General features: G+C 46.6%; 1 protein-coding gene across 13 annotated transcripts in view; it reads right to left on the bottom strand.

Annotated features, from left to right (window-relative positions):
* The window catches only part of MINK1 (misshapen like kinase 1), a 48,934-nt gene extending 28,170 nt beyond the window's left edge, over positions 1-20,764 (bottom strand). For all 13 annotated transcript variants that reach the window (XM_036895835.2, XM_036895837.2, XM_036895838.2 and 10 more), the window contains exon 1: positions 20,504-20,764. In XM_036895835.2, the coding sequence (XP_036751730.2) occupies positions 20,504-20,560 (57 nt within the window). In that variant the 5' untranslated portion in view covers positions 20,561-20,764. The remainder of the gene's footprint in view (positions 1-20,503) is intronic.
* Positions 20,765-27,878: the final 7,114 nt, after the last annotated feature.

Raw genomic sequence — 27,878 nt, 5'->3', positions numbered from 1 at the left:
GTAGATGTAATGCCATGTGCAATGCAAGGGTCCATGTTTAACACACACATTTAAAGCCAGCACCACACCTACAGTGATAATGCAGCTCATTCAGGATGCTGCCAGGCACAGCTCAGGAAGTGCCTGTTGCCTGTTCCTGCTTCCCTACCACAGCAGGTATGTTTCTGAGTATACATGAGGTACTCCAGTGCTTGCTGATTTAATGTTTACATGCCAGACAGAGCAAGGCAGAATGGGTTTGGTCAAAGAAAGCTTTCCAGGATAAGTTTAGGATAAAGAACTAGGGGAAGAGAAGAGGCACCGAGCTGGGTGGGCGAAGAGGAAACATGCAGCCAGAGGGCTGGTAAGGATGCAGAAAGAAAGTTGTCTCTTCAAACTTTGCTCTGTCTCAAATCCCCCTTTGTGATTTCAGGTGTGTTAGTCTCCTCGGCCAAAGCTCGGAGATTTCCGGAAGGCACTGCCTTATGCTTCAGAATCACATGCTATGTGCTTCATAAATGTACACAGAGTGGCAATTTGGCACAGCACCTCAATCCTTCCCAAGATGCTGATTCACACCTACATCAAGGGCTCTGTTCACTAGGTCTGGCCAGGAGGGAACCAGGCCAAACTGGCCTTGGGCTCTTCCTTTTACTGCTGACCCTAAAGGGACTCCCTGGACCCCTCCTATACTCGTATCTGGAGAAAGAACAAAGAGGATATGGCGAACATAGCTCTGATAAACAGCAAGGCAGGTAGTCTGACTCCTAGGGCCCAGCCCCAACTGACATTATCCTTTCCCTTCCTGGAAACCAGGAAGTCATTTTAATGCCATGGTAAAACAGATTGAGATTAGATTAAAAATGAAGGCTGTCAACTATTTCCCAAGAGAAATTGCAAAAGAGTTCATGTATGAAAGTTTCAGGACTGCCAGATCACAGTGCAGTTTAGAGGCTGGGATACAGTGGCAGTGGAGGTATGAACTGAAGCTCAATGATGAGTGAGCAGTTAGCCAAGGCTGTAGGACAAGTGAAGGAGAGGAGAAAACCCCAATTACCCCCTATTTGTGTGCAGAAACCTAGAAATGTATGGGAAAGGTTTGGAATCACAGTGGAATCCAGGATGAAAGGGTGATGACAGAATGGGCAAAAGGAAGCACCTTACATTTGGAGTCACATTTCTTGGAAGTGGTTCAGAGTTGGCAGACTAGAACACTGGCCTTCAGTCCTGTCCTGCTAACAGCACCTCCTCTAATGATATGCCTCTTCCCATGGTACTTCAGATTGCCTGTCTCCAAATGGGGAAAGTCATTCATGCTGTGTCTGCTTTGCATGTAAAGGAAATCCCCTGAGGGGTAAAGGTTTTTTTTTTTCTCGAACTACTATAACAAACGCAAACTGTTATTAATATTAGTCAACAATTTTTTTTTAAATTTTTTTTTAAATGCATGACTTCTTAAACCCTGCTCTACCTTCTAGGAGCTTATAAATCACAGACCCCAACACAGAGGAGAGAGTTAACGTGTTGAGAAAAGTTACATAGGCTAAAATGAAGGGGTAAGATTGCCTGTGAGGCAACAGGAGGAGAAGCAGGCAGAATGGGAAAATGTATCCCCCACATTTTTGCTGACCCATGAGTCTTATAATTACAGAATTTCAGAGCTGGAAGGGCCCACCCATTAAGAATTCCAGGAGATTCTGGGAGGCTGCTGGATTAGTAGGTAGAATTGGAACCATAAAGTCTGGGGAAGGGCTGAAGCCCTTGGGAAAGAGACAAGGGAAGGACTGGTCTCTCCGGCGCTTCAGGCCCAGCAGTGATTATTCACTTGCACGTGCCCTGGCAGGTCCTGCTGCTGTAACCAGTGCCCTTCCCAAACCTGGGCAAGGTGCCATCCTACCTCCAACAGGGGAGCAGTGCCAGGAGGTGGGGCAGCACAGGGTATGGGGGGAGAGGAGAACAGGGGCTAAGGGAGGGGGCCACAACCCCAACTCTGGCATCAGGAGACAGGCTCACTCCTATGCCAAGCACACCAGGACTCCACAGAGGCCCACAGGTTCAGACAAACAGCTAGTGCAGGGGGCGTAAAGGAGAGGGCCACCAGGGAACAAGAATGGGAACTTGTGGCCTACAGTGGGACCCAAGAGCTGGCATAATGGAGTCCAAAGCCAAACCACTCTGTTGCCCTGGAAGAGCAGGGCTGCCAGGACCTGTGGAGCCTCTATTTATCTGGTACTGGGACGGGGCTGGGCTGAGGCCCTCCAGTCTGCCAGAAGAAGACAATAGGCCTATTTTCCTCAGCTCTTCCTGTGACCCAGAAGGCCCACACAAGGAGGAAGAGGGCGGCAAAGGCAGTGTGAGGGACCAAGGCACAGCCTTGGGGAAGGGCCTTCAACCTCCCAGGAGCACATCAGTGGACTCAAAGTCACCCCTAAAACCCCAGCCATCTAAGTGCTAAAACACTGCCTGTTACGCAAATGCAGCTTTAAACCCCATCCCTTAGCTCCACTACCAACAACCAGATTACTAACCCTAAACCCCTTCTACAGGAGATAGTCTAAAACTACCACTGGGACAGGGGCAAATGGCATGAGAGACAGGGCAGACAGGTTTCCCCAACAGTTCAAGTCCCACAGGGCCCAGGCTGCACTCAGTACCGGCTGAGACACAGAAGGTGCAGAGTATTCTGTGCAGGGGTGGAGACTTAGACATCCTTCAATTAGCTGTGAGTAGCTAAAGGATGTGTATGTGCATGCACATGAGAAAAAATTACAGGAGGCAGCATGTTTGTGAGAGAGTATGTGTGTAAGAGGAAAAAAATGGGAGTGGATGTGTAGGCTGGGATAGGAAGCAACGGAAAAGTTTTATCAGGTCACCTCATCCTACGCAAGCAGAGAAAATGAACACAGCCCCACAGACCCAATGGATCCAGATGCCTGCCTTTTGACAGGGGTGGCCCTCTGAGGCCCCAGTCAGTCTCCACCTACCCCCAAGGCAGCCAGGGAAATGCGTCACGTTACCCCTACTCCTACCCCAAAGCGCGCAGGGTGGAAAGTATGCCCAGAGCCAAAGCATGAGACAGATGAAATGTTCCTATGGTGCGAAAGGAAGTCAATGGAGGAGTGGGATCATCGGGGCACCTCTTCATTGAGCCAACACACTGGAAGGAAGGGAGAAGGAAAGGAAGGTTAAAATCCTCATCAATTCCCCATCACCCATCATGTCCAATAATAAACTGGGCTCTAACAAAACCTCCCAAAAACTCCTTTTCCCAGCTTTCATCATTCCCTAAAACTGACTCTCCGTCTGCTCTGGGCTAACCCTACCTCTCACTGTGGAACTGCATCGTATCCTTTTATTCTGGTTCCGTACTGTGAAGTAGTAGTCCTCTGTTTATCACCCGCTATGTATGTTTTTGTGGGAATGGAGTGCAAGAAGGGAGGAAACCAAGTAAACTCTGGGAGTTGAGGGGAGAGAAAGAAACCAAGACAGGTGTTTACGTGCTGGTGGGGAGAGGTAGTTATAAAGCCACTCTTCCTGGGCCTCCATGCCAGGACACACACATGAACATGAACACAGATGCATACACACACTTGCAGTCACACAGAGAGGCACAAACAAGTTCAGACATGATACATACATGAACACAAATACCACTGTAATCAGAAATCAGTCAGAGCAGAGGGGGCCCTGCCTAGGCATGGAGGTTGGGAGCATTTCCCCTCCAGGCTTCTCAAAGCCCAGCTTCCCCACAGGGCTGCCTCAGACAGGGGTCCTGGGCTGGTGGCTCTATCCAGGCCAGAGGTCTTCACAGGTGGGTAGCCGACACATGGAGGGAGCTGGCTGAGAGGTTTTGGGGAGGAGTGCAGAGGAGAGAAAGTCAGCAGCTGGGGGAAGGAGGGAAGCAGAGGGGACCAGAATTGAAGCAGCCTAGTGTTGGTTCTAAAATGGCCGCAGGCAAAGCAGGGGACAGATGGTCTCTTTCTGATGCTGAGCTGGAGAAGTGGGGGGAAAAGGAAAAGGAAAAAATAAATACCATCACAGTCAGAAATTTAAAAATAAACCAAAAAACCTTAAAGATAAACAGCTTACTTCTGAGGTTCTGCCTGCCTCCAGAGCCTTCTAAAAGAAAATAGAGAACTGCAAGCCTGGGAGGACAACCCCAGCCTCAGGTCTGAAGACTGCTGGAGGTCATTCTAACCATCCCACTGCCCAGGGTTGCAACCTTGCACAGTCTTCTAGGCAGCTGAGACGCTATCTTCCCTTTACCTCGCTGATACTTCCCAAGTCTTAACTGTTTAAGGATTTTGCTTTTAAAACGCGCAAGCTGTCAGAGCAGTTTGATCTTGGTTCTGCCACAAGCAGCAGTTTCTGTCCAAGGCCAGCAGAACCAGTTTCATCACCTCACTGCCACTGCTGCCATTACCCAGTGGTCCTGCACTTCAGACTCTGCAAGGTGCTTTCCCAGCCATTATCTCATTTGCGCCTCAGACCTGTAGGGAAGCCAGGCAGGAATTATTACCCTATTTTAAAAAGGAGAAAAACCAAGGCTCCAAGAAGTTAAATGTTTGTCAAGGTGGAACTAGAACTCAAGCCTGGTTGGTCTCCTGATGGCAAATCCAAGGAGGCTTCCCATACACCCCACGCTGCCCCCACCCACCCACCCCCAGAGCTTTGTCCACTAGATTCCATTTGCCACTAGTGAGCCAAAAAAGCTTCTTGCTCTGGCTCAGACCTGACTGCCTTACAGCTGATTATCCCACGTGTGGTTCATCTGGAGCCTTGCCAATTCCCATCTTGGGATCATTTGTTTCCTCCTGGTGTAGGGATGAGGCAGAGGGGCAAGAGACCTGCGCGCTACTGGTTTTCTCTCTGTTCTAGTAACAGCCGTGCCCTCTCACCTCTGGGTCACTATACATGCTCTTCACTCTTCCAAACACATCACTCCCCTCTTTACCTGGATGCCCCCATGCCCACCCCTCCAGGAAGTTTCCCTGACAGTATTCCTGCTCCCACAGTACTCGGTACTGCCCCTTTCATGGCACCAATCACATTTTTGTGACTGACTTTTTAATTGTCTGTCTCCTCTGCCAGACTAAGTTCATGGAGGTCAGGGCCCCTTTCAATACCTATCTGCTGAATGAAAGAATATAGAAATAAAAGAAAGTTGATGTTATCTAGAAAAACCTTCCTCTCTCCTTAATACAAGGGTTTCAAACACTAGTTTTGGGTTTATCTTCATTCTTCCAAAATAATCCATGAATATTCACATAAAAGCAATGCACTAGGGCAGCTACTAAAAGTGCATCCTTTTTTGCCTGTGAATCAGTGCCCCATAGTTTATATGCTTGGATATATGTATCACTAGAAAGTGGACTGTCTTAAGGAAGGGGACTCCTATATGGTTGGCAAAACCCAAATGGGGATATAAACAAGGACCTAAAGACTGTAGGAAGCAACAGGGCCAGAAGAGAAAAGGGGAAGGCTTCCTGGAGGAGAAAGGAGCTAAGCATTTTGGAAAGAAAGTGGGCAAGAGGCTGCGTAGGTGAGAAAAGCAGAGGTTCCCACCTCTGAGGACAACTTACAGGAAGGTTCAAAAGTATAAGAGGATAACTCTGACAGATTCTCTCACCAGAATGGAAGATGGGAGTGTAGGAAGATGGAATGACAGGGAAGGGTGAGGGTTTGTTTGTACTTCATAAAGAATCAGAAGGCCTGGGCACTGGTTCCGATTCTTCCGTGTAATTGAGGCAAATCAGCGGATCACTAAACCTTTCAGAACCTTTTCCTTTTTCCTTACTTACTGAATGACAGCTCAGAAGAAGTCATACATGCAAAAACATTCTGAAATCCACTAAGTGTTACAAACTTGCATAGTTTTTATGAAGAGACTGCCTCCCATACAGCAAGGAAAAACTGTCAAAAGGTGACTAAGACTTGGTGTTACTGGAATTTAGAGTGAACAGTGGCAGCTCAGGCTAAAAGAAACAGAATAAAAAAGTAGAATTGAGAGGAGAGCAAGTGAAAGAGGAGGGAGAAAAAAAGACCTAAGGCCTTGGAGTTAGGGCTGACAGGGCCAGGGAGGAGGGGAGTTGCTGGCAAGCAGACGCTAGAGAAGAGCAAGAAAGGGCAGAGTCAGGAAGCAGCAGAAGGCAGGCAAGCAGGGAGGGAGCCGTCAAGCCCATTCAGGCTGGCAGACACCAAGCTCACGGAGGAGGACAATAATAATCAGGGGCTGGATAATAATAACCCTTCTCACTGCTGGTTTTCAAATGTTGCACAAACAAATCATTATACCTCATTGCCAACCTCCTCCTGTGAGAGTCAGGTGTCCACAAACCCAAGGGAAGAGACTAGGGAAGCTTCATGACCAAGCCTTACCCATGAATTGATTCTAATTCCAGATGGAAGACCCAACCAAACAGCATGAGAGAGAATTTAGTAAAAAATGCTACAAATGGCAAAAGAACTATAAAGAGAAACCCAGGAAGGAAGGGCAGAGGGCACAAAGCTGAGTCTGTTGGGAGAAGAGCAGGTGGAGGGTGGGACCAGCAGGGACAGGGAGGATGTCTGAATCACAGACACAGAAAGGAAGACGAGGGTTATCCTCCAAAGGGTGGATACCAGATATTCTCTGGCTCCACCAAGCACCAACTCAGAATAAACTACAGCCCAAGGGATGTAGGTGAGACAGGAAGAACTTCCAGACAAACAGGATGGAGCAAACATGCTCACCTAACTTTCCACCCTGCCTGTCTCTCCTTTTTCTCCTAAGAATCCTTCCCTGGCTACATTTATGACAACTCTAGGGCCCAGTGAACCAGTTCATGCATTCACTCAACAAACATTGACCACCTGCTAGACTGTGGTAATGAACAAAACAGAAATGGTCCCTTCTTTCCTGTAGCTTACAGGAAGCAGGCTTTAAAGCAGACATAATGACATAACTATATAAATTCAACTGTGACAGATTACGAAGAAAAGTACAGGGCACTATTAGAAAGAGTAAAGGGAGGTCGTGATGCAGGAAAGGCCTGCAAGGGGGAGTGACATTTAAACTGAGACCAAAAGGACAAGTAAGAGTTAATCAAGCAATGAAGGCCTGAAGGCTGAGGCAGGAAGGCTGAGGCAGGAAGGAAAGTCTTAAATCTCCAGGGAAGGAGGAGTCAAGCAGCCCAGAATCCTTTCAGTCAATAAGGCACTTTACACGTTTCTTACCAATGCCCTGTCTCGCACATTCACTTTACACATTTTTTTAACCACTGTCCAGTCCCTCACATCCCAATAAAGCCCTATATCCCCATAAAAGTATCCCTGAGGGTGTGGCTCCGGTTTCCCCTCAGGCTGGGTGTTTCCCCAGAGGGGGCCCAGAGCTTTTACACAAAAGGGCACATGGGGCCAGAGTGACTGCCCAGCGACCGCTGGAATTCCTGACTCAGGGGGCAGGACAGACAGGAGTTTCAAGTTCAGATACTAGATTCGAGGTGGTTCTTTTCTCCAGTGAGGCTGGAAGACATTCAGGGAATGGTAGAACACTCTAGGGCAGGGAAAGGGAAGCCAGGCTCATGGAATTCCATGCCCACACAAGGAGGCTCAGTGATTCACCCATCCACAGCCATTAAGATTGAACTCAATAGACTCGGTGGTCTTCTCTTTCCCAAACAAAATGCTGAGGAGATGTTAACAGAACCCGGTGACAGCCTTTCTGGGCACTTTCTTTCACAGGAGCAATCAGGCAGCTACCACCCATCTAACAAGCAGTTACCAGCCCAACCACTTAACCTATACTTTCATTCAGCCCTTGCAGTCTTGTTAGCCTCATTTGACAAGTGAGGTAAATGAAGCATGGGGGTAGTAATGACCTTGCCAGAGGTCATGCAGAAAGTAACAGAACTGGGATTAAAACTTAACTGTCTCCAAAGCCTGTGCTTCTGCAGATGAGTGATGACAGAGAAGGCCCCTCTATTCCAGGTCGCTTCCTATCTTCAAAACCCAAGTTACAACTCCCAATCCCCAGGTCAGTCCTCACCTGGTCTGACCACTCTGCCCCTCAGCAATGACAGACTCAGGAAAGTCTCTGGAGTGCACGTACACTGAAGTTCATACTTCAAACAGTCCTGCAGACCTTCTTCTGAACCTGCCCTTTATTATGTCCTTCACAGATGCCCAGCCTCAAGCCGACACCCCAACTTTGCTCCTACTCTGAGATCTCTACACAGTAGGTGCTGGTGATTCCCAGACAGCTTAGAGACAACATCCTGGTTACCTCTTTTGCCATCATCCCCCAATCCCATTTCCCTTACCTCCTCCTTCCCCCAGCTTCACACAGACAGGCCCCACCCAACAAGCATACCTTTCCTTACATATAGTACATTGCAAATCATACATCTGATCTGTTCATGTGGTCAGATCAGTGTTGAGAACAACAGCATACGACAGAGTAGGCACTGAAAGATATGAGGAAGAGAGAAAAGAAGGGAGATGGGGGCTATTGGGTCTAAGGGGACCTTGGGGATCCCCTGGTCCAGGAGTTCTCAGATGAAATCTGCATCAGATCTCCTGGGAAAACACACATATGAGGGCCGCACCCTGGACTGACTGAATCACCTCCGGGGGCAGGGCCTGGGTACATGCAGGTTAAAAAGCAATCCAGGTGATTCTGACCGAGCCCCTGATTAAGAGCCACTGTTTTCATCCCCTCGTTTTGCAAATAAGGAAACCAAGTCCCAAAGATACGACACTCATCCTGTAGATAAAGAACTGTAACTAGAACCATGTCTCCTAGCTCCTAAGGCCACACTCACCATGGATCATGCTGCCTAAACTCCAAAAGCCCCACCAGACCTCCATCTGGAGCTTTCTGGAGAAGTCAATTTTACCCAATCTGAGGAGGTTACAAGGCCAGGGCAGGGCTCTGGGAAGTAACAGGGACATTTATCTTTGATTTGTGAAACACACCTCATCTGCCCAGAATGCACCTTGGACCGCAGAACAGCCAAACACATATGAGCTCTGAGCCAGTTTCTGGTGGGGACTGGGCAACAGAGCAGAGTGGTTAAGCACAGGGGTATCAGAAGTCAGACCTAACAAGCTCCAAGACCCTGACCTACTATTAGCACCTTAAAAGATGCACGATGGCCTATGGATGCTGTGCTTTAAGCACAGGCACATAAATCAGTTTTTACTTTTATTAGTGACGGTGATAATAAACGATAATGCCAGAGTATATAGGCCAACACCTAAGGAAGGCAGTGTTTCTAGAAGCGAGACATTCCTTCGTTCAAACTGTGTACACCAAAGATAGTTAAAACACACTCAGTCCAAGGAAAACAATCAACCTCATTTCATACCCAGCTCAGTCTAAGGAAAAAACAAGACTAAATAGATTACAGTGAGAGGGACTGTGGTGAAAAGGGCCATTCAGCATTAGGCAGCCCCTGGAAGATAATGCCAAATCTGTGTGCCTCCTCTCAAGTTGTGCACAGAAGATAGAGAGAAAGACTATGAGTATGAGGCCTCACTCTTTCCCTTAGTCTTTAGGATCCAACACAAGGACTGGTAATCTAGGGATGCAGCCCTGAACAGTGGACTCTAAGTCACCACCCCAAACCTACCGCTGCAGGCCTCCATGGCCTGGACTCTGTAAGACAGGCCTCTCTACAACAGGGGGCTCTCCCACTCTCCTCTTTTTCCCTCTTTCCCCATGAAGGTCAAAGAAGAAACTGGGTGTGGACAAAGCAAAGTGAGGAGACCAGGCAGACCATCCAACTGGTCAACTCTATTCTAAGAACTCAAACTCAATTCTAGTTCATGCTTTGGGTCTGTCCAGCGGTGTGGACACCACGGATGGTTACAGCCTGACACTGTAGGCCTTGAGGCCCAGGAAGGTGATATCAAAGGGATCTAAAAGGCTGCGCATGGTTTCCCCCAAACATTTTTGGCAGCTAACTACCCCCTCCTCCCATAAGAATTTAGGGCTTTTCTGTGGCCCACCCTACAGGAGAGAAGCATCTGGATCCTAAAAACCTACCTTCCCTTTATTGATGTTGCCATGTGTGAGCTTTTGGCACTTAGAAAGGTTCCTAATGGTATGTGAATACAATGCTGAGTACAGCTTCCAGCCAGAGATGTATCACTGGCTACCCCTTGGGAAAAGTTGAACACAGGAAAGCCAGACACTCTGACAGGTCCAAGGTACTCACCTAAAGATGGTTTTCCCCCACTTCAGGGAAAAGCCCCGTTAAAGCATGTAGTCCTTTACACACAAATGCAGAAATGCTGTTACATTTTATTATCTTCTTTCCAACTCCCTAAACGACTGTCTTTCCAACTGCCCTAGCACCAACCCACCAGCCTCCCAGGAAGAGAAGAACTGAGAACAGCATGATGATGAAAATAAACACAACAAGAGAACTAGAAAGCAAGTCATAGCTGAGAGACGGCAAAAGAAGCTGAATAGGGAAGAGAAACCCTGAACTGCTTTCTGCTGCTTAATCCTCTGGTGATTCCATGCAGCCATTTCATTTTAAAACCCCTCTCAGAAAAAGATCACCTTGCATTGCAGCCAGGTGGGAGGGGACTATTCTGAGTTGCCTTATGACACAAGACTTCTGAGACAGGTCACCTCATCTGACTCAACAAATATTAAGCATCTGCTATGTCAGGCCCTTTGCTCAACTCTGCACACACAAAAAGGGAGGAGACACAGAAGTTGCCGGAGGTGTGGGGGGGGGGGGGCAGGGGGAGTTCTTATTTAATGGATACAGTTTCAGTTTGGTTAAATGAAAAAGTTCTGGAGCTGGATGGCAGTGAGGGTTTACAGAAGAATGTGAATGGACTTAATGCCACGGACTGTATGCTTAAGACAGCTAAAATGGTAAATTTTATGTTAAGAGAATGTAACTATAGTAACATTGTAAATGGAGAGGGGGAGTGAGAGTCTTCCTTTCCTCCCTCCTAAAAACAGGCCTTCTGGATCATTCAACTCTCTCTGCTCCAGACTGAATCCTCTCAATTCTCTAGCATGTCTTTTCCCTCCTGCTATCACAGTGCTCTGCCAGGCGGCCCAACACCCAAAAGTCTCTATCAGCTCTGGGCATGAGCTCTAGGCCCCAGGGAGTTTTGTATTCCCAGCATGTGCCCACCAATGACAATTAACCAGCAGTCCCCAGAGGCTGGGCTAATGTCACTTACCCCCTCTTCTCAAAATATGTCCCAGGTGTATCAGCAAAACCTGTCCTCTACTAAGACACAGATCTAGACCACATGCTCCAGGGGGCCAGTAACCATTTCTCATGCAGACTGTTTCCAATCCATGAAACAGACCCTACTTCAAAAGTCTCCAAATACTTCAGCACAGAAACATTATGGACAGTGTTATATCTCTAAACAAGACCAGAAAGCCTGTTTACCACAGGCCACACATTTACAATTAAAGCAAGCAGCAAACAATACTGCTCAAAGCATATGGTCTAGAATGTCAGCTGCAAAGTGCCCTCCTCTCAACACGTAGTCACACATACCCTGCTGCTGGGAACACACTGCCAACCGCACAGGGCTGAACAAGCTCAGGCTCTGGAATGAGTCAGACCTGAGTCTGAATCTGGGATCTGCCACTTGCTGGTTGTCCAACTTCAGGCAAATCATTCAACTTCCAAGTTCTACAAGCCCTGGTTTCTTCATCTTGAAACTGAAGAAAGTATCTGTTTTAAAGGGTCACTGTGAGGGATAATGAGATAATATAAGGAGAAAACATACTGCATAGTGAATATTCATTGTTATTTCAACCCCCAAACCCCTCCTTAAGTCAATCACATTAAAATATAAGTAATTTTATCAGAGCAATCTTTGTCCTGAACTGAGAAAAGAAAAAGGGTTTACTACAGGTCTACAGGGATAAAAGAACTGACAAGCTTCTGAGCCACATGCTGCCTGTCCCCACACCCTGGCTTTGTTTGACATGTGGAGTAAGGTAGTTTCCCCAGTCAAGGATGACCTTGTTAAGGGAAGAGGGACTTTCTTCAGCTTCTCCAAACTGTAGCCAGACAAGACCAAGAGCCTGTGAAGTTCTGCTCCTCAATCAGATTACAAGGTACCGAGAAGTGGATGGCAGTCCTGCTGCACGGCTTCAACTTGTCCCCATCAGCTGCTCTGCTCCCAGCCCCTCACCCACTCCCAAAGCTGTTTTTCTCCTAAGGACGCGCTAGGTCTTCCCTCTGGTTACTCCCCTGCAACTTGAGCAATGACATACACTCACAACCAGTCTTCAAGGAGACAACCTTTGGATGAAAAGACCTAAGGGAAGACACCAGTGCTAGCCTCCCCTCTCAAATGCTGCGTGCACACATCTATCTCTGCCTCAGGCTGCCTAGGCTTTGTTTGGGGCGCCTGTCTGACTGTTTTCTTGAAGATTCTTTCCTGAGCCACTCAGCATTAAAGACCAAGTACCACATGCTTCAGCCACTTTCTCACAAATGTGCCTTGAAAGAAACAGTGGGTGAGTGATAAAGAGCATGGAAATCTTCCTTACAGTCTGGCTTGTAGCCTGCCCATTTTACCCTCAGAGGTGTGCTGGCAGCCAAATAACAGCTGTTAGAAGACACGTGCCATAAACACAAGTAATTCAGAGCTTACATTCTTCTCTCCAACCAGAACAAAGTAAAGGAACTACTTCCGACTTCAGGGAAGAAGCCTGTCTAGTCCTTCACCTAACCTGTCCTACATTCATACCAAGTTCACATGAGCCACAAGCAGCCATTTTGGTGGAAAAACAATTCTTCAATGAGCTGCACACATTGCAGAGTGATTAACATCCCTGATACTCCCCCACATACTAACTGCTGGTAGTGACTCTGAGGCAGGGCGAAAGACAATTAAATCTCCCTCCTCAACATTTCCAAACTCCCCCTGGAGGGCAGCGCCACCCTAGTTGAGAACCACCGAATATCTGTGTTGTTTTGTCACACAGTGCCCAGCATACATGAGGTATGCTCTGTTGCTTGCAGAATCAATCTTAGGAAGACTAAGATCCCTGTCACATACAAGTGAGTAAGTCCTGAACCCCTACTATGTGCTCAGCATTTTTGTAGGCACTGTGGAGGATCACCAGGAAATGTAGATCATGGTCCCTTTATGTAAGGAAGTGATGGGAAAGCAAGACCCTAACAAGGGATTCAATACAAGGCAATATACGTTCAAATGCCAAATTATAAGGTCTGTGAGAAGGTAGAGAACATGACCAGTGAGGGCTGGCATGGTCAGGAGAAGCTTTGTGGAAAAAGCACAAGTTGAGGTAGCTTAAAGGAGGTAGAATTTTCTTCACTCAGCCCTACTGATCCTCAATCTGTCCTTGCAAGTTATTCATAGAAAACTCCAAACCTGTGGTTCCAGGTGCAATTCAGAAACCCAGGCTCTTCAAATTCATTTCTCAAATGGCTTCTGGTGGAAGAGGGTATGAAAAATTTCCCTCTCTCTCTCCAATGATCAGCTCACAACAGGCCTGCTTTTAGGTGGCCTCATCCCTAAGGCAAGGCAGAGGTGCATTCGCTGCATGTGCACTGACTTAGGCACAGACTCGGTGGTGGGGGTTTCCAGTTGTGATCACAGAAACTCTCCACTTCACATGTCCCCTTTGGCTCTGTAAGACTCTCCTGCATATCCCAGATGAGTCTGAGATCCTAACTATCCACTCTGTCAGAGGTCATCTTGCCTCCTCCCTTACCAACCATCACCATTTTTCTTAGGTTAAGAGTCTCCATTTCCTCCACTCATCTCTCTCCAGCCACTAAGGCTCCTCCCATAGGCTGTGCCACCAAGCACCTCTCACAGCCCATCCCACCATCTTCCCCACGGCCACCCACCTGACATTTAAGCAGCTCTTGCAGTCCGGCTCCTCCAAGAAGCCCAAGACTGGCTTCCACAACCCTGTTTCATTTCAAACACACAAAATCAGTAACACTCCCCCTATCTACGTAATGTAAACTGGGTCTACACCCCCCTACTTGCACACAATGTAAACTGGGTCTCATCTATTTATACACCATATCTAATGTTAGGAAAAACCCTACTTCCCACAGACCACAAGAGCTGAGCCCAAGGCTGGGCCTACCTGTGTTTTTTTCTGTGAAACCAGCCTGCCTTCCAGTCCTGCCACCATTCAGGCTAGTAATGTCTAATGGTGCATACACACACGCAACTATGTGAGGAGATGGAAATGTAATCAGCTCACTCTAGTAATCACTTCACTATTTATATCAAAACATGCTGTACATTTTAAATATATACAATTTTTTAAAAAATATATAAAATAAAATATCTAGTGATATACCTTTCTTCCTCACATATGTGCTCTAGGCAGTAAGCACAGCCACCTACCCAATGCAGAGTGACACGTGAGTCCACACAGACCCAGTACTCAGTGATTCTTCCCACAATAAATACAAATGAGGGTCATTTCAGTCATATGCCCTTTCCATTATACATACCCTTACCCTTGAAATAAACCTTTTTTCCCCTGATAGGAAAGTTCAGAAATCCTTTTGGAAATTAAGCCCAGAGTTCCACCCCATCCTCAGACCCCTGGCCTTTGCTTGTTGACCAAACACTCCACCCTAAGAATGGCCCCATTCCAGGTCCCCAATTTTGGCCATCATCAAATTCTACCTGCTGGTTTGTCTCTATCTATTCTTTCTGCGATGCCACCTTAGTTTTTTGACATGTGATTTGTTTCTCAACCAACCAACCAGTTTTGTCCTGTAAACAGGAAAAACAATTCTTGTTATATGCTCTTTTGGCACGCTAAACTTTTCAGCAACAGTCCTTATCACAGTTTGCACTTTTATATATATGTAATCATATGTATGATTATTTTATTAATGTGTCTCCCCACTAAGATCTAGGCTATAGGAAAACCATGTCTGTCTTGTTTGTCACTGCCCTCTGACTAGTTCCAGATCTTTCCTCAAACAAAACAGGAAATCCTACCCACAGTTAGCAAGTACATCCTCAGGCTGTCTGGTTACTGCACAAAATCTGCAGGGGCTCCATCCCTTTCTTCTCTCCTCCCTCTACCATTCCCTGCCCTTATAAAGAACAAAGAGCTTCAAGAACCCTTTCAATTACCCTCAAGGAGCTTCCTGTAGATGGAAGAATCCCAGGCTCTTGTCAAAGACTGGTTGATTAGGAAGAGAATGGCAGGAAAAGCAGGCGAGAGAGGAGGGAATGAATGTGGGCTGTGAACAGAGTCCAAGTCTTCTACCACGTAATGTTTTTGTATCTTCCTATATTCCGTGGGCATTCAAGAAATGCTTTGAGAGTTTATTTATTTACCTGATTATTTTTTGTTCTATTTCTTCAACCTAGGAAAGAGAAGACAGAGAGTTGGGGGTATAAAGTGGGTGCTTGGGGCAAGGAAAAGACTGGATATCAGATTTCAAGATGACTGACCATGGGACAACAGAAAATGAGTATAATTCATGGGAATCAGATTTAACAAAAACTTCCCAACCCTGATATTGAGGAAAGCAGTAACAGTTGAAAACAGGGGAGCCTGAGCTTGCAAAGGCATTTCTTAGGTGGATGCACCCAGAATTCTGACGAAATAGGTTAGTATAGTTCTGATCACAGTATTACATCCTTCCCATAGTATCCAGAACCTGATTCTTAAAACGACAGACAACATCTGGTGCCTGATGAGGAAAGGACTTTCTCTGGCACAACTTTGTCTGAGGCAGACAGATCAGTCAGGCCAACTCTCAGAAGGCTTCTGGAGATGCTCTCCAGTCCTAAAATTGTTTTATGTTTCTGAGTTGAGAGCTTAGAGCATCCCTTATTTATAGACCTATGCCAGAGTGCAAGCTTGTAAAGAGCAGTTGCATACTTCCTGCCATCCTGTCCCCAAGATGACAAGCGAGGACACTTTACATATCCAAACTATTTGAGTGACTCGGTCTTAGGCACACAGTTTAAAGTTGAAAGGAATGGAGACCAGATTTAAAATTAGGATGCTATATAGCATAGTGTTAAATGAGTTCTTGGGGCAAGTGTGAGGGGGCAGACCAGTTGGTTCTCTTGCTGACCCCTCTCACCGTCAAAACCTCACTTTTCCAAAGACTTTCCCTTCCATGTATCACTAAGGACTAGGGCAGTCTATCCTATCCCACAGCATAAAGGCTGGTGGTTTCTCTTCCCTCATTAGGGGAAGAGTTAACACCTCATTTCAGCAAAGTTCTCCGTAACCTTCCTTCCATCATTTTGCCAAAGCAACATTTCACTTCACTCCAAATGCTCCTAGCTCCCCAAACAGCCCTACCCTCATCTGCAGTTCTCTAGGAAAAAGTCACTACTCAATGCCATTACTTCTGCTGCGGGAGGTCAGCCTTCCATTCCCCTGTCTGAGGCATCTGTCATCAACGTTTGGACAGGGAGCACATCAGAACACAGTAGCAGTCCCAAATTGCTCAGCAGCCTAGAAACACAGGCCCAGAACTGCCAACTTTCCAAGTGCTGGCTCTACAGCCTCATGAGGAGGGAAGGAAAGGGAAGACTTCTCCAAAGAATGGACACAACAACACAAAATCATTTCAAAAAGAACATCTCTGTCAGCACTACTACCTAGCAACAAGTCCCTCTTGACCTAGCTCCACGATATTATTTCAATACAGCCATACTGAGCACAGCTCGGTAGTTTCAAGGACACTGCGGTCTAAAACTTCCAGAGGGTTGGGCAGTAAAGAGAAGCTGTTTGATTTATGAAGTGGGTCAACCAAAAGGAGCTATAATACAAAGGAAACAGGTCAGCCTGGGGTCTGCTCCCTCCTTGTCCCATCCACTTCTACTGATACTTATCCTTTGTGAGAAGCCAAGAGATCCAAGTAAGAAGATTCTTTTGGAATATAACCAAGCTTGGACACAAGGAAAGCTTGAACTAAGAGGTCCGTATTTTCTCTTGGATGATCCTAACTTTACTTCAAGGGCACTGCTCAGATGGAAGCTTCCAGAACTCTGTTTACCACCAAGGTCTGATTCCAAAAACAACTCAGAAAAGAAATATACTTAATTGTGTGAATATAAAAGAGGGGCATAAGGAAGCCTAACAAGTATGACATTTATTATTTTCTCTCCAAGCAAGCATTGCGCCAAAACCTTTCACTTGCTATCATGACAAACATTTGGGTCCCCACTCTGTGCAAAACACTGTGACAGGCACTGGTGAAGCAAAAATGAACAAAACAGTCAAAATCCTAGCTTCCACTGAACTTACGTTTTAGTCAGGGTTGATAAAAATATACAGTTGACCCTTGAACAACAGTTTTGAAATGCACAGATCCACTTACACATAGATTTTTTTCAATAGACATACTGGAAAATTTGGGGGGATTTGTGACAATTTGAAAACACCTTTTTTCTCTAGCTTACTTTAAGAATACAGTATATAATACATATGACATACAAAATATGTGTGGATTGACTATGTTGTTGGTAAGGCTGCTACTCAATAATAGGCATTTAGTAGTTAAGTTTTTGGGGAGCCAAAAATTACACACAGATTTTGGACTATGCAGGGGGGTCAGTTCGCTTAACCCCCATGTTGTCAGCTGTTCTTGTCAGCTGGTGATAAATACTAATGAAGTAAAATAAAGCAGACTAAGGGAATCTATATAAAAATTTATATAAAAATAAAGCAGGGGAGAGAGTGCTATTTTAGATACTGTTGTGCTAGAAGCCTTCTCTGATTGCCATCTGATAACAATAATAACAATAAGGGCTAATATACGGTCACTATGTGCCAGGAACTGGACTAAGTACTTAACATACAGTATTTCATTTAATTCTAAGCAGCTCTGAGTTCAGTACTACTACCATTCCCACTGTACAGATGAAAAAATAGTGCTTTAGAGAGGAAATGCTCTTTGCAGAACCTTCACTAAGGGGAGACAGGGGAGCAAGGCCACGGCTACACAGTGAGAAAGCCAGTACTCAGAAATACAGCTACTACTACTAGTATGCTCCTGTGCAGTACAGAAATGTAGCCTCAAAGAGATCAAGTGTGCTTGTGGTTACAAAGTGGCAGGTCCATCAGGCCTCCCCACACATACATGGCTAAGAGATTAGTGCAACTCAGTCTTCCTAATCCAGACTATTACTCTCATCGCCAGCTGAAAACCAAGCCTTTTCTTGAAACAAGAGGAGAAGGATGACTTGGGCTCTTCAAAACAAGTTAATAAATGCTGACTATGTTCCTCTCCCATTCCCTTCCCCAGGCCCCCTCTACTAGAAGATGATGTAGTAAAGGGAAACACGCTCTGCTGCAGTCTCCTGGTTACCACTTTTCACTGGAAACCAGGCAGAAACAGAACAAGGGATGACTGAGCTAGCTGCTCCATAGTGCCACAGCAGCCCTCTGAGGTGCAGCAGAAGGGACAGGCTAAGAAAAGGTCAGAAGCAAGGAGAAAGCAAACCCTCTCTAGCCCCTTTAAAAGAAAGCACAGCTCTTCCTCCCCTGGCGTCCTGGGGTGGCAGTGGGGGAAGGGCGGTGCTTTCTTAAGAAGCAGGAGGTAGGAAAGACAGAACCCCTGGGAGCAGGTCAGCAGGCTTTCCTTGAGGGAAGGGAGAGGAGAATAAGGAAAGTGGCAATTGAGGAAGGCTTTAAGCAGAGAAATCCAAAAAGGAAATACCACATCTGAGGTCAGAGGGTGGCAGAATTGCTGGAAATCCTAGGTTGAGGGTCCAGGCCTAACTACCAGAAGAGTCTAAAGGAAAAGAGAAGCCCAAGCAGGGTCCCACACTGCTTAAGCCAAAGGTCATGGTTTGGACCCTCCCATTTTTAATTGTACTGCAGTTACCACAACCACAGAAACCTATAGCCAGAGTTAATCAATAACCAAGGTGGTAAGGGAAGACAGTGATTGCAGAGCAGAGTACATTAAGGGGAGCCTGGGTTTCCATTATCATGTCCCAACTGGCTTACCCTGAGAACCCAGTTTTCCTCCTAAATCTTCCTCCTAAAGCCTTCAGACCCTTAACCCACCAACAATAGATGGAGAAATTCAATGTTCAGTTTCCCTCCTCAGCAACTTATCACTTTCTCTCCAGCAAGTCATGTCTCCTGGCCTAACACTGCACCAAACAAATTATGACCTGAATGGCAAGAAAAACTGTGTCACCTAGAGAGACCCAATTAAGGACATGACTTTGCTCTCTTCAATTCCCCTCTCCTCCAGTCATATCCGGGGCACCTGTGTGGCTGACTGCCTTTTCCCACTACTGGCCACATTCCCTGGCTCTCAAAAGCCAGGAGACAGTTTCAACTGGGGCCTCCAGCGAAGCTGACCCAGAGATGGGAAATCCTGCTCTCCTCACCCTTTGGCCTGCTGAAAAAGCCCAAAGGACACAGGACACCACCACCACCTGGGTGACAGTCTGGTGTGTTCACCTTGAAATCACTCAGTCGTCCCCTAAGCCAGAGCTCCGTGCTGAAGAAAAATCACAAAAATGCTGAAAGCTCCCCAAATGAGGCATCCACGAGCCCCCAAAAAGGGACAATAATTGGTATTTCGAAGAAATTCCTGCTACAATTGTTTCCCTTTATCCCCTTTTCTTACTAGCCCTCCCTTGAGAGATCTCCATTACCTCCTCCTCCCTCCAGCCAACATAAACACCCACGGCTTTTCCAGTCTCCTGACTGACCACATGCAGCATGTGTTCTGTGTGTGTACATACATGTAAACATCCCCTTCCCAGACCAGGCTAGTTTCTGAAGAAAATAAATGCCTGACCTCCTCCCCCAGTGCACTTGTCTCCTTCTAGCCCCACGCTGCTGCAGAGTCGGTAATGTGGTAATGTAATATTCCGAGGCTCTGAGACCGGAAATGCCTGGTTCTGGACTGCTGCACTTGAAACCCGAGAGAAGGGATAGGGAGAGCTGAACACCGGGGTACGGGCGACGGTGAGACGTGTGGGCTAGAGATGGGAAGCTGAAATTCCGACCAGGGAAGAGATGCAATTTAGGGGTGGTTGAGAAGAAGAAAGGGTGATGAGGGGGAGGCTGTCAAGAGAGTTGCAAAATCAAAATTCGAGGCGCCGAGAAAGAGGAGGGGGAGGAAGAAGATACAAGTAAGGGCAAGCGAAGAAGGAGGTCCGGGAGGAGGTAAGGGGCCCGGGAAAGGCACCACAATGAAGATTCTGCAGGTGACGGGGACCAAAGTTGAGGGGAACCAGTGGGTGATCCCTAAAAATCTTGGAGGAAGGGGGTCTGGAACCTGGTAAAGGCAGAGGTGGCAGGGAAGAGTGGGGGCGGGGCGCCACAGGGTGGGGACCGGACTGGTTCCCATAATCTACAGCGAGGGGAGAGAGAAGTGGAGCAGAGGGCGGCGGCCCAGCCGCGGCCCGCGCCCGGGGAAGGGGCGGGGGTCGCCCAGGGGGATGGGGCTGGCGGAGGAGGCGCCCGGAAAGCACGTGAGGTGTGCAGCCACCCCGCTTCCTTGCGGCGGGGACGGGAAGGCGCGAGGCTGGGGGGCAGCGCTCTCACCCGCAGGGCAGACAGGTCGATGTCGTCCAGGCTGCGGGCGGGGGCTGGGTCGCCCATGGCCTCCGCGGGGAACTGGGCCCCGGGGCCGCTCACGCTCCGTCTCGGTTAGTCCGCTGCCGCCGTCGCCGCTTCTCCCCCATCGGGGGATCCCGGGGGCGGACTTCGCCGCGCCTCCCCAGGAAAACAGGGAGGGGGTGGGCCGGCGGGAGGACCGACCCACCGACTGACAGAAGCTACCGTCCCGGAGCCTGCAACCCGAGCTTCCCGACTCTCCTGCGCAGGCGCGGAGTGGCCGTGCACCAGGCGGGTGGACGAGGGAACGTGACGCGAGCGCGCCGTTTCCCCTCCCCCTAGGCGCCCACACCTGTGCGCAGGCGCAAGATCGAGAGCGCGAAAGGCGCGCGCAAGGATGGTGAGACCGCGCGAGTCTGGCGTGAAAGAAGTGGGCGGCGGCCCATGCGGCCGCGGAGCGGCGCCCACGAGCTGGTGCGCGTGCGCACAGGCGTTTCCTTCCCTTCCCTATTTTTTGCCCTTTCTCCACCCCATTTCCTTCTTAGCACCCCTTTGACGCCTTTCCTTCCCTTTCTCTTCTTTGCTATGCCCAGCTGCCAATCAAGCCACCCACCTCTCTATTTGCGGGGGAAGGGGGGCGGGACCCAACCCCCTCTAGTACTAGGGGGGTTGTTATGGTAACTCCCCACGCGAGGGCTGGGTGGCCTCTAGATAGGATGGGCTGTCCACCCACCTAATTGCCATGGCAACAGTGCAGCCGCTGAAGGAGGGGCCTCTCCTTGAGAACTGGGTTTGAGAAACCACATGACAGTTGGGGAGTAGTCGGGGGGACTGGCTGCCATAGGAATGCCCTTTACCCCCTTCCCTGGTTGGAGTGCAGAGAGCTGAGGAAGGAATCTCAGATCTCAGGATAGGGAATCCTACTGCAGAGTTATCTGTGCATCTGGGGTTCTGCACAAAGGAACTATTTCATCAATTATTCATGGTTGGTCCCTGGAGCTGCGCCTGGGGGAAAGGGTAGCAGGGCTGCTTGGAGGGTGGGGGGAGAAACCTATGTCCAACTCCTTCAGATCTTTCTTGGGTCACCTTAGGTCTAGTCCTGTTGGCACAGTACCCCTAGCCATTAGCCTCACTGAAGGCTGGGGAACATTTTGCAGGGAATCATATTATGCTATTAACATACCGTGTAACTTTGAGCAAGATGCTTTGCTTCTCTGGGCTTTTCTTGAAGGAGAAGGCTGTTTGATCCCCAAGATCGCTTCCAGTAACAATAGTATTTCTGAAAAATCCCACCACCCGCCTTAATATAAACATTAGTTTGGAGAGTTTGAATGAAAAGTCTTTGGAAAGGGGCTAACACCCTGGGTTATGGACCCTTCTCTTTAGAATACCAGATGCACATGCTGTCTCATTTCCCTCCCCTTCCAATTACCTTGGCATTGTCTTTGTCCAAGCCACAATCCCCACTCACCTCTATTACTCTTACCAGCTTCCTACTTGGTCTCCCTGCCTGACCCCCTCAAATCCATTCTCTACATTTAGAATGATTTTTCTAAAACTCAAATCTGATGTCACTCTCCTGTTTAAGACCCTCCCCCCACTGACTTTTGAATAGTCTAAAGTGTGACATCAAAGACCCCTCAAGATTATTCCTGCTTTTCCTGCCATGTTTTCCATTACTCTACCATTTGATCTCACGTGTTCTAGCCATACTGAAATCCTCTACTCACAGTTCCCAGCATTTAACAGACTCCCCTCCAGCCTTTGCACTTACTGTTTCTCCTCCCTGGAATATTCTGTTAGGCAGAAAAATAGATATGAGCTGGTGGAAGGAGAATAAGGTCAGTAAAGCCCACTAAAAGGGACTCAAAGAGTTAACCAGATAAAACTAGAAAGCCAGAAAAGACAGAGTTAATGAGTTAATCAGTTGAAGCTCCAAAGGCCTGGAACAATTTCATATGTCCAGATATTCCCCAGATAAAGAAAAAGTATCCATGTCTTCATTGTGTCAATTAGATCATGCCATTGTAAACTCTACTTAGTCTGCTAAAAGGCCCAGTTTATTCTTTAACTTAAACTATACACTTTTTTCTCTCCCTCCAGCCCCTAATCAAGTAACTTTATAACCAGGGCAGAAGACAGACCTCGGAAGTGTAAGTAAACCTATGTGGACAAAGAATGCTGAAGTCCCAAACTAACGCAGTCACCTAAATAACCCTATTCTTGAGACAAGATTCCAAAGGAATTATAAATCACCTGTATATACCATGCCTTATGCTGACCCTTACTCAAAAAAGCCCTATAAAACCCCAGACCCCAAACCCTTAAGCGTACTGAGGTTGCTCACACTCACCTTTCTTCCAGTGTGTCACTCTCTCTGTCTTACTTGAAATAAGTAGGGAAGGACTACTGAGAGCTCTGATTTGGGTTTGCAAGTTCCTGCCACCTGGGTGACACGGACAGGACAGCAGCTGGACAATCATGCTCCTTGGTAGCCTGCCTGAAAGTCTCTTTTCTTTGCTTTTGGGAAGTTCTCAGAACAGAATCACACTCCATCCAGTGCTCTGCAGCTCCTCTAAATCTCAGGGTGGTAGGAACTCAGTTCCTATGTTGTGTAGATTCCAAGAGGACACTGGATGCCAGGTGATATTGGCTTCAGGACTTGGCAAGGGATTATGCCCTTAGGCTGAGCAGCAGTTCAATAAGCTTCCCTTTCCTCCATTTTTCCTTACTCTCTGCTTTATTCAAGTAAACCTGCCTTTATCTGCCTTGACTCAGGCCCCCTCCTCTCTTGAAGTGAATTCAAAATTTTTACTCTTGAATATAAACATGAGCAACTTTTTTCTGAACACATCTCCTCGGGCAAGGGAAACAAAAGCAAAAATGAACAAATGGGACTACATCAAGCTAAAAAGCTTCTGTACAGCAAAGGACACCATCAGTAGAACAAAAAGGCATCCTACAGTATGGGAGAATATATTTGTAAACGACATATCCAACAAGGGGTTAACATCCAAAATATATAAAGAACTCACACGCCTCAACACCCAAAAAGCAAATAACCTGATTAAAAAATGGGCAGAGTATATGAACAGATAATTCTCCAAAGAAGAAATTCAGATGGCCAACAGGTGTGTGAAAAGATGCTCCGCATAGCTAATTATCAGGGAAATGCAAATTAAAAACACAATGAGATATAACCTCACACCAGTTAGGATGGCCAACATAGAAAAGACTAGGAACACCAAATGCTGGTGAGGATGTGAGGATGTAGATAAAGGGAACACTCCTACACTGCTGGTGGGAATGTAAATTGGTTCAACCATTGTGGAAAGCAATGTGGAGGTTCCTCAAAAAACTAAAAATAGAAATATCATTTGACGCGGGAATTCCACTTCTAGGAATTTACCCAAATAAAACAAGATCTCAGATTCAAAAAGTCATATGCACCCCTATGTATATTGCAGCACTATTTACAATAGCCAAGATATGGAAGCAACCTAAGTGTCTATCAGTAGACAAATGGATAAAGAAGAGGTGGTACATATACACAATGGAATACTATTCAGCCATATGAAGAAAACAAATCCTACCATTTGCAACAACATGGATGGAGCTAGAGGGTATTATGCTCAGTGAAATAACCCAGGTGGAGAAAGACAAGTATCAAATGATTTCACTCATTTGTGGAGCATAAGAACAAAGCAAAACTGAAGGAACAGAGCAGCAGCAGACTCACAGACTCCAAGAAGAGACTAGCAGTTATCAAAGGGGAGGGGTGGGGAGGGAGGGAGAAGGGAATTGCAGGGTATTATGATTGGTACACATGGTGTTGGGGGGTCACAGAGAAGGCATTGTAGCACAGAGAAGACAAGTAGTGACTCTGTGGCCTCTTACTACACTGATGGACAGTGACTTCAATGGAGTATGGGGGGGTCTTGATAATATGGGTGAATGTAGTAACCGCAAGGTTCATCATGTGAAACCTTCATAAGAGTGTATATCAATGACACCTTAATAAAAAAAATTTTTTTACTGTGCTTCACTACTGTGTCTCTGCCCTTCAGTTTGTTGCGGCTGGGACAAGAACTGAAGAAAATAAACTCAAGCCCCCCAATATCGCCATGCCCACCCTCACTGCCCTTTGCTTTGTCCCACATGTCTAAATCACTTCCTCCATGAAGCTTTGTTTGACCCACTAAGACTGAGTTTGGCTCCTCTGTTTTAGCTGCCTGGCTTAACCCCAGAGTAATGTTTAACACTTTCAATTATAAAATTTGTTGAATCTCCTTAAAGGCAGGAATTATGTCAGTCTTGTTCAGCACAGAGCCTGGCACCCACTAGAAGCTTAATAAAACATAAGTGAATGAAGCCCTCTCTTGTCTGGGTAGGCACTGTGATATTTAGTAATTCAAGATCAAGACAATGGAACAGTAGGAAAAAACAGAATTTAAAGTTAGTGCTTTGAGCATCATTAATCTCTCTGTGGCTCAATTATATCATTTGTAAAACAGAGTTAATAACAGCAAGGTTAAGATAAAATAAAATTAGGTCCGTGAAGAACTTGGCATATACTAGGTCCTCAATAAGTTTACTAATGCCTGACTCACTGGCAGTGTTTAATAAAGAGATACTGAATCAATGACTGAGCAAATTAAGGACACAGGGATAGGATAAATGACCACCCAAACCTCAAGTATTGGAGGTGGAGTATGGACACATGGATACATGAGGATTCATTAACCTATTCTCCACTTTTATATGTATGAAATTGTCCATAACAAGAGACAATTTGGAGAAAGCCCTGGATCAGCATCAAGAAAAGTTAAAATATTAAAAATAAAACAAATTATAGGACCCCTAGGGGATGAATGAACATTTTTGCATAGGCCAAGTCACCCTAAGGGCCTCCCACCCACTTTGGGAGGCTGAATTTATTCTCTTCATCCTGGGTCTAGAGCCAACTCATTCTGATTCCAAGCCCACTGCTTCCTTCCCACCCTGTGGTGGCCTCCATTTGAGAAACCCTAGGACTAATGAGGGGGTGCAGATGGACCAACAGACAGTATGAAGCAGAAGCCCACCTAGCCCCTGGCCCAACCAGGGACAGCTGCTGGTTCCACCCCACTCAGCAGTTAATGAGGTAATGGTCCCCTTAGAGAAAGAGGCACTTGGTGCTGACAATGAGGCTAAATAGCCAAATGCCAGTTAGTATCAGGGGACTGCTGCTTTTGTGTGTGTGTTGGAGGGTTGTTGTATGGAAGTGACTCCTTCAGAGGAACAGAGAGCTGGACTTAAAGGAGAGAATGGGAGCAAGGCAACAGCATCCCCTCTCTCCACATCTATCAGCACACACCTCTTCCAGGAAGCCTTCCTAAATTCCTCACTCTACCCTCCTCCATTTCTTCCTGCTCCTCTGGTCAGTTCTGAAACTGGGGGAATGAAGGGCAAGAACTAGGACTTGTGCTAAACCTTGTCTAATTGCAACATATTTCAGATATATAAAAAGATATATATATTATAAAAGTTCTTATATACATCACTCAGCTGAAGATGTAAGTCACCAATTGACTTGACAAGTCCTCTCTCTATACCACTGTTATCTCATCTCTTTTTTCTCCACCCATCTGGGGAGGTAATACCTCCTCAATCCTGTGTGTGATATACCATTTATTTTCTCTCTTCCCTCTGGAGCAGCACCATCCAATAAAACTTTGTGTTTATCCTTGGTCTATATATGTGAGCCACTAGCAACAAGTGGTTACTGAGCATGTGAAATGTGGCTAATTTGAGTCAGGAATTGTTTTAATTATTTGTAATTTTAATTAATTAAAATGTAAATAGCCAAAATGTGGCTCGTGGCTACTGTATTGGCCTGTGAAGCTCCACTACATACATGCCTAAGTGCCCCATAACGGTGGAGACTTGGTTGTATTCACTTCTGTAAGTCTAGAACAGTGTCTGCCAAAGAGCAGGTGCTTAATAAATGTTTAAATCAATGACTGAATCTTTACAGCAAGTCATCTATGTATTATTCCCACTTCCCAGCTGGGACTGATGCCGGGGTTCTTGTTCATGGAGTTGAAGAATGAATTTTGCAAATATTCAAAGTAGGAGAGCAAGTGAGAGGCTTTAATTTAGAGATAAAATGAGAAGACAGAGCTCGGGGACAAGAGAGTCTGTAGTGGTGCATTGTCTAGGGGATTTATAAGCAGAGAGACAAAGAGCTAGGGATGCAGACCCACTAGATGGCCCCTAAATGTTTATTTTTGACGAGACACTAAGTTTCTTACCAGTCTTCTGGGTTATTTTGCAAAGTTATTAACAAGAAATTTACTGCTTTGATTCTTTCCCAGATAGCAGCTTCTTGGTCTGGGAGCTTATCAATCAAGGCTGCCTGTCCTGCTCCCAAGATGGGCTGAGTTATTGTCTGTTATGTTAAGAAACTTACTTTTTGACTTCTTGGGTTTTAAAATGCAATCTTATCTTTAAGATGGAGTCCTTCCTGTTTTTACTACATTGTTTCTGACTGGGCTTGCTTGCCATTATTATGTGCCTAGGTTGCAAATTATTTGATTTAGGGCTGGAGGAAGAAAAGCAGCATCTGGGTAAAGTTAAGGAAAATAAGCTGGGCTTTTTAGCAGGCTAAAGTAAATTTTACAATGGTATGTTCTAAGTGACACAATGAAAACATAGGCTATACTGAGATACTTTCTTATCTGGGGGATATTCAAACATTCCAGGCCAAATTACTCCTGGGTTTTTAGTTTTAATTAATCTCACAGAAGAATGCTTGTATTACTTAAGAGAATTAATGTGACTCTGACTTTCCTTAATTGTTTAATACGGAGTTTTGGTAGGGGTCTTTTTCCAGAGGCCTTCACCCTACTGTCTAAACCCACAGTCCCTGTCTCAGGACCACCAAGGCCCAGAGAAGTGATGTGACCTGACAGGGCCACCTACGTAATAGGTGACAATCCAAGCTCAGTTCTTTCTGACTGAAACCTCTACCCTTAACTACTCCCCAAGGGGATTCACAAAGCCTCTCATTATGTTGTCCCTTGAAAGCAAGAGGCACCCTGCAGGCCCTTCTCTGGGTACCTCCCTGCTCTGGAGCTTTGGTCAGCTCCACTGTTCTCCGGATGTCCTGGTTTGTCTCTGGCCTTCCTTCTGCCCAGGCAGCCCTGTGTGAACACCTTCTCCTCCCAGCAACCAGGTGACTGAGCTCCTGAAGCCACAGACAAATAGGGTGGAGACACAGCAGCAGAAAGAAGCAGAGTGGAGAGAAAGTGAAGGGACCTGGTGTGTGCGCAGTGAGGGGTCTGACTGGACAGGCACTCAGCTCAGCTGAGGAAGAGGCAGA

This window comes from Manis pentadactyla, chromosome 4 (assembly GCF_030020395.1).
Source record: "Manis pentadactyla isolate mManPen7 chromosome 4, mManPen7.hap1, whole genome shotgun sequence".
NCBI classification, from domain to species: domain Eukaryota; kingdom Metazoa; phylum Chordata; class Mammalia; order Pholidota; family Manidae; genus Manis; species Manis pentadactyla.
This window is presented reverse-complemented; position numbering and strand designations above follow the sequence as displayed.